The sequence below is a fragment of the Tenrec ecaudatus genome, chromosome 1, assembly GCF_050624435.1.
Source record: "Tenrec ecaudatus isolate mTenEca1 chromosome 1, mTenEca1.hap1, whole genome shotgun sequence".
Taxonomy (NCBI): domain Eukaryota; kingdom Metazoa; phylum Chordata; class Mammalia; order Afrosoricida; family Tenrecidae; genus Tenrec; species Tenrec ecaudatus.
In genome coordinates, this window is record NC_134530.1 from 163,607,991 (window position 1) to 163,615,260 (window position 7,270).

Sequence of the window (7,270 nt, forward strand, 5' to 3'; positions counted from 1 at the left end):
CACTCGATCACACAGGCTGGTGTGTTCTTCCATGTGGACTTTGTTGCTTCTGAGCTAGATGGCCGCTTGTTTATCTTCAAGCCTTTAAGACCCCAGTCACTATCTCTTTTGATAGCCGGGCACCATCAGCTTTCTTCACCACATTTACTTGTTCACCCACTTTGGCTCCAGCCATTGTGTCGGGAGAGTGAGCATCATAGAGTTCCAATTTAATAAAAGAAGGTATTCATGCATTGAGGGAGTGTTTGAGTAGAGGCCCAAGGTCCTTCCGCCACCTTAATACTTGACCTATAAATATAGACACATAGCTCTATTTCCCCATCCTCCTATATATATTTGCATGTACATGTCTTTGTCTAGACCTCCATGAATGCCCTTTGACTCCTAGCTCTTTCCTCCATCTCCCTTGACTTTCCTCCTGCCCTACTACCATGCTTCGTCGCCACCTGGGCTAGAGTATACCTCTTCTCTAAGCAACCTTACCCTTGATCATTTCCCACCAGGCCTGCCACTCCCCCTTCTCTACCATTTGGGGTCCCATGTTTTTCCCTTGCCCCTGGGTTTGTTAACACCACTTCCTTACCCCCCCTACCCCCCACCCCAAGTCCCCCCGGAACTGTCGGTCCCGTTGTTTTTCCTCCAGATAGTTTATCCAGCCTGTCCTATTCAGACAGACCTGTGGAGACACTAACATGCACGAAAACAAGACAGAGGAAAACAAAGCAACAGTATACAACCAGACAATAAAACAACAAAAACAAACCACTGACAAAGAACAGAACAAAACAGTTCACAAGAGAAAAGCTTGTAGTTAGTTCAGGGATCGTTTGCTGACCCTTAGGAGCGTTTTCCAGTCCAGTCTGTTGGGGCACCACGCCCTGGCCCCAAAGTCCACTTTCAGCATTCCCTGGGGACCTTGCCACTCCATTCCCTTGCTGTTCCGCTGCACTCCCCCAGTGATTTGCCTCGGTGTGGTGGGATCAGGTCAGGTGCAATTCCCACACTGTGTCTCCGGTGCTGTTCCCTGTATCGCCCTTAGTCACTGATTGGCATCATTTCTCATAGTGGGGTCAGCCATGTTATTCTCTCTGTGGACTGGCTGCTCTACTCAGGAACATCATCATCACGGCCTGGTGGGCCAGGCTGTGCTCCACTCTCTCCTCCTGCCCCTTCATCTTCTCCCGTGTGCGCTGATCAGATATGTTCATCTCCCGGAGCTGCAGAGTCAATGTCGTCCTTTGGAACAAATTCTTTTCAGGGGAGGGGCAGGAATCCACTTAATTTATGGTGCTGGGGCCGGCCTCCCAGACCTCTCCACTGGTTCCCTACTCCACTCCGGGATATTGCATTTACACCTTGCGACACTGGGTTGAAGTCTGGTCCCACTTTCCCTGTGGAGATATAAACAATACCCTCCCCTTGGGTGAATTAATGCCCCATGACCCCACTACCCTTTTCTTCCTTGTATTCATCCTTTCGTATTCCTTTCCCCACCTCCTCCACCGGGTCTGAGGTTTCTTCTAGCCCCAACATTACATGAAAAGTCTCCAGTTCAGTCCCAGCCACAGCCTCTAGGTCTCGTTTCCCCACTCATCCGTTACCCAGAGGTGACCCCTGACCTCTGACTTGCAGAAAAGTTGTGGACAGCTCCGGAGCTCCTGCGAATGGCTTCACCCCCCGCCCGGGGCTCCCAGGCTGGTGACGTGTACAGCTTTGGAGTCATCCTTCAGGAGGTCGCCCTGAGGAGCGGGGTCTTCCACGTCGAAGGCTTGGACCTCAGCCCCAAAGGTGAGCGGACCACGCTCCCCTGCTGCCTCCGCCATAACCTCAACTCACCCACAGCCCCCGAAAACTGTTTGTCATTGGCTGCCCTCGAATGGATTCTGACTCGCAGTGATCCACGTGTCCAGAGTGGAACTGCTCAGTTGAGGTCACAAGGCTCTGGCCTTTCTGGAGAAAATCCCCAGGCCTAGCTCTAGAGGCTACACTGGCTGGGTTTGAACCACCAACCTTTCAACTAGCAGATGAGCACTGAACCCTTTGGGCCAGCATGGTCTCCTCCTGGAACCACCCACAAAATTTTCCCAGCCCCGCCATCTGCTGCTGCCAGTGACTCTGACACACTCTGCCCGGGTCCCCCATCCCATCCCATGCCCTGGGCCTGGATGTCCCCACCTGGCCCCAGTGAGCTGCCCTCTGCCTCTGAATAGGCCCTTGGCCAATCCCACCACTCAGCCCCTCCCCCCAATACAGAGATCATCGAGCGTGTGACTCGGGGTGAGCAGCCCCCCTTCCGGCCCTCCCTGAACCTGCAGAGCCACCTGGAGGAGCTGGGGCAGCTGATGCAGCGGTGCTGGGCCGAGGACCCCCAGGAGCGGCCGCCCTTTCAGCACATCCGCCTGATGCTGCGCAAGTTTAACAGGTGGCTGGCTGACAGTCCACCCCCCTGCTGTCCCTGCCTTTTCCCCCAACCCCTTCTCACAGCCCACACTTAAGTCTGCAGAAGGAGCCCCCTCACAGATCCTTTTTACATAGCCTAGCCCCATCCACCACAACCTCACTTGCCCGTGTGAATACCGTATGGCTTAGCTACCCACCCTAGTCACCAACATTTCATCTTCCTTATGTCCACCAACATCCCCACCCATGCCCTGCCTGCCCGCAGGAGTGTGCAGAGCCAACGGGCCATACACAGGTGGCCACCGCCTCCCCTGCAGTCTGATGGATGCTCTCCGCAGGAGCTCCCAGCCCACCCTTTAATCTCTTTGCCCAGGTGCCCCTCGGGGGCCCAGTTCCTCCACACATACCCTACGCAGCCTGCCTGTAGATCCCTCTGTTCTCGGCTGACCCCTGCCCCTTTTTGCTTCCCCCTGCCTCCTCCTTCACTTGCTTGGGTTCCACAAAGATTCACAAAGTGTGCAGTTCCTACTCACAGGTACATGTTGCAGAGGCGCCTCGAGGCTTTTTCCTACCTTTATCCCTGCCATCCCATCTTTCCGTGTTCCCACCCCTGGCCCCACTGTGCTTGGCCGGTTGGGCTGAGGGTATGTGGTGTGTGTGTGCGTGCGTGTGCGCATGCGCCACCAGGAAGCCTGGGTCAGTCAGGTGAGTACATGCCGCTCCCCCCATCCTCCCCTCAGAGAGAACAGCAGCAACATCCTGGACAACCTGCTGTCCCGCATGGAGCAGTACGCCAACAACCTGGAGGAGCTGGTGGAGGAGCGCACGCAGGCCTACCTGGAGGAGAAGCGCAAGGCCGAGGCTCTGCTCTACCAGATCCTGCCCCAGTGAGTGCCTCCGCCTACTGAGTCCCTCCCACGGCAGCCCTGTCCACCCCACTGACCCTACCTGTCCCTGTCCCTCAGCTCTGTGGCTGAGCAGCTGAAGAGAGGGGAGACCGTCCAGGCCGAGGCCTTTGACAGTGTCACCATCTACTTCAGTGACATTGTGGGCTTCACGGCCCTGTCAGCAGAGAGCACGCCCATGCAGGTGAGCAGCTGGTCCCGGGCCTTGGCCTCCGCCTGGGTGTGTATGGGGGGGCAGGAGCGGGAGGGCCCGAGGCTTGGCAGCCTGTCTGGGCTTAGCATCTCCATCCTCTCAGGCTTGCCTCCCGGTTGGTTTCATTTTCCCACCTTCCCACCACCCCCACCCTTTCCTCTAGGTGGTGACCCTGCTCAACGACCTGTACACCTGCTTTGACGCCGTCATAGACAACTTTGATGTGTACAAGGTGAGGGCCCCTAGGGGTGGGCAAAGACAGGCAGGCAGGCACAGGCTGGGTCAGAAAGTGGCGAGGGGCAGGAGTGACGTGAGGTCACCAAGCAGTGGCAGACACAGGGAGCCCCAAGAACAGGCAGGGAGGGGAACCCCCTCAGGGTGAGGATCCTGCAGGGGGAGGAAGGAGGGTGGCATGACAGGGCAGGGGACGCGTCTGGGGCTGCGGAGAAGGAAAGTCTGTCTCCCTGGCCCGCAGGTGGAGACCATTGGTGACGCGTACATGGTGGTGTCCGGACTCCCGGTGCGAAACGGGCGGCTGCACGCCCGGGAGGTGGCCCGCATGGCCCTGGCTCTGCTGGACGCCGTGCGCTCCTTCCGCATCCGCCACCGGCCCCAGGAACAGCTGCGCTTGCGCATCGGCATCCACACAGGTGAGTCAGTCAGGGCATGACGCCGCCACCCGCCCCTCAGCGCCCCCAGAACCCCCTCCCTCGACCTCCTCCCCACCGAGCCGTCTGACGGGCTGTGCTCCCACCTCCAGGCCCCGTGTGTGCCGGCGTGGTGGGCCTGAAGATGCCCCGTTACTGCCTCTTTGGGGACACGGTCAACACAGCCTCCAGAATGGAGTCGAATGGGGAAGGTACAGTGGCCTCCCCTCCCCCCTCCAGGGATGGAAAGAGCTGGGGTGTGGGGGCCGAGGGAAAACACCCCCCCACACACAGCCTGTGCCCCCTAGGGTCACCTCCTAGTTCTCTCTCCTCCCAGGTTTGTAATGGTTCAGCCTGGGCTGGGGTCCCCTTCAACTGAATCCAAACCCCAGCTCCCCTCTGGTCCAATGAGGAAGAAGTATTTCTATTTCGGGGCACTGTTCTCCAGTTCCCAGCTGGAAGCCCACCTTCAGGGCCCCCTTGCCTGGGCACTGGCTGCTACAACAACCATTCCTCCTGGGGAATGACAGAATAGAACATCGACCGCGTCTGGGTCATGGGAGAAACCCATAGGAAATGCCCAGCATAGCCCTGCCATCTGGCCTTCCTTGGCCTCTGCAGTTTGTCTGTAAGGGACACCCGTCTCGGGTCTTGAGGAACAGAGCACAGCCCTGGCACACAGCCACCTCCCCCTTCGGATAGGCTCCTGTTTCTCCCCGTCGTGCTCGATTCAAGACAGTTCAGTTCAGCAAGCACGTTCTGAGTGATCACTGAGTGTTAGACCCTGGGGTCCTAAGAGGACCCAGACCCTGGAGCTGGGGACTCCAGGTGGACCCCACCAAACCTGTGGTGGGAGAAGGGCCAGTCCCGGGGTGCAGAGGGGCCTGGGCCAACCCGGGGTTCTCTGGCACTGTGTTTGAGCTCTGGGTGTAGGACAGAGGGGAGCCCAGTCTTCCAGGAGCACGTTCTCAGGAACGTCTCAACACCAGTAGAAGGCAGCTATGATGTAGGCGCTGGGAGTGGTGGGGGCAAGGGATGAGGAGGAGAGCTGTGGGGAAGAGTGACCAGCCTGGAGTTAGGATCTCGGGTCTGGACATCACTGCGAGGCTGATCGCCTCAGTCGCTTGGGCCGAGCTCCTCCCCCAGCCCCTGGCTTGTGCAATCAGCTCAACTGGAAGGTTGGCAGTTCAAACCCACGCAGCGGCAGTGCAGAAGGAGGAGACCTAAGCGAAGGACACCTTCTGGAGGAACAGGGCTGCTGGGGGTGGCCACAAGTCAGAATCAGCTCAGCCCCCTCCGTTCCCGCCATCATATAAGGAGGGGCTTGGTGGCGTGAGGCTAACAGCATCCACTCTTGGAGCACTTCTTGTGTGCCGGGTTCTGCTTCCAAAGCTCAGGGACATTCCCTGCACCCCCACAACAAGGCTGTGTCATGGGTACTGCCACTGTCGGCATTTTACAGGTCAGGAGAATGAGGCTCTGCTGGTTTACGTACCAAGGTTATATAGCAGGCTAGTGTCCGAGCTGGGGCTCCGGCTGAAGCAGAGCAGGCTCCCAAGGCTGAGCGTCCTCCCTGGAGCCTGGTAACACTCTCGAGCAGTTCTGTCCTATAGGACTTTCTACAGTGATAAAAACTCAAGCCAGACTCACCGCCATCGAGTCAATTCTGACTCAGGGCAACCCTATAGGGCAGGGTACTGGCCCTATGAGTTCCCGAGAATACAACTCTTTACAAGAATAAAAAGCTTCATCTTTCTCCTGTGGTGCTGGCTGGTGGTTTCAAACTACTGACCTTGTGGTTAGCAGCCCAATGCCACGTGTAACCGCTATGCCACCAGGGCTCCCTCTGCAGTATGAGAAGGACCAGTTAGTTACCCGTGGCATCCAGTACGGGAGCAACTAGTAGTCGCATGTGGTCACTGATCCCTGGACATGTGACGAGTACTACTGCAGAACAGAAATCGTCGTATTTCATTTGATTCATTTAAATGTCACTGCCTGCACATGACTGGTGGGGCTGTCTTATTGGACCGCCCAGCTGGAGAGTTCTAAAGGAAAGTCCAAGATGGCAGGGCCATCAGGCGGTCTTGCTGGGAGGGTGGGGCCTGAACGGGATCTGCGGTAGGAAGCTTCCCCTGGGAGGGCCTTTCTCTCCACCAGTCTCTGTTCTCTTCTGCTCCCAGCCCCTCCCTCACCCCTCACCTGCCCTTCATCCCCCATATCCTCCCTAGCCCTGAAGATCCACTTGTCTTCTGAGACCAAGACTGTCTTGGAGGAGTTGGGCGGCTTTGAACTAGAGCTTCGAGGGGATGTAGAAATGAAGGTAAAGAAAGAAACCTCTGCTCTCACCACCTCAGGGCGCCCAGAGGCTCCTGGGTGAGCCCCCAGGCCCTTCATATCAGCACCCCCATTGCAATCCCTAGGCCTCTCCTAGGATTTGGGGCAGTAGCTGTGCCACCCCAACCTCCTCCTCTTTTTCCCTACAGGGCAAAGGCAAGGTTCGGACATTCTGGCTCCTGGGAGAACGGGGGAGTAGCACCCGGGGCTGACCTGCCTCCCCCCAGCCCTCCACACTGCCCACTTCCCCGAGCCAGAAGAGACAGAGAGAGGCCGGGCCTGGCCCGCAGCAGCCCCATCAGTGCCGGAGAGGGGAGAAATGGCTTGCGCAGTTCAGGTGTGCTAGGCCCAGTGGAGATCACAGATGGGATCTCCGGTTGAGGCCTGGTGTGAGGAAGAGCTGGGAGCCCACAGGCCTGGACGAAAGCCCACAGTCCCACATCTACTCTCCACCCTGACTCGGGCCAGCCTGGGATTCCTGACTCCTGCTCCCTCTGTCTCTCTGTCCCTGCCCCGCCTGCCATAACCTTGATACACTGTGATTTTGCTGGGGAGGAGAACCACCTCAGCAGCCATCTGAAGAGAGACTGCAGGTGAATGGTGGGGGCGGGAGTCCACTTCTGGCCTACTCCATAGGGGCTATCTAGCACCCCCTGCTCCCCACCACTTAACATTGGAGTCAGAGCTGCTGGGGTGAGGTGGGTGCAGGGCAGCCAGGCGGGGGCTGCACCAGGGCCTGTGTGCATTGCTTCTACTGTAAGCAGCCACCATTAAACTCTCTTCCGCGA

The 7,270-nt window shown here is 57.9% G+C and overlaps 1 protein-coding gene across 1 annotated transcript in view; it reads left to right on the forward strand.

Moving 5' to 3' along the window:
* The window catches only part of NPR1 (natriuretic peptide receptor 1), a 17,613-nt gene extending 10,343 nt beyond the window's left edge, over positions 1–7,270 (forward strand). The window contains exons 14-22 of the mRNA XM_075562369.1: positions 1,633–1,788; positions 2,254–2,422; positions 3,141–3,287; positions 3,366–3,489; positions 3,662–3,730; positions 3,974–4,148; positions 4,259–4,357; positions 6,377–6,468; positions 6,632–7,270. Coding sequence (XP_075418484.1) covers positions 1,633–1,788; positions 2,254–2,422; positions 3,141–3,287; positions 3,366–3,489; positions 3,662–3,730; positions 3,974–4,148; positions 4,259–4,357; positions 6,377–6,468; positions 6,632–6,694 — 1,094 coding nt within the window. The 3' untranslated portion in view covers positions 6,695–7,270. The remainder of the gene's footprint in view (positions 1–1,632; positions 1,789–2,253; positions 2,423–3,140; positions 3,288–3,365; positions 3,490–3,661; positions 3,731–3,973; positions 4,149–4,258; positions 4,358–6,376; positions 6,469–6,631) is intronic.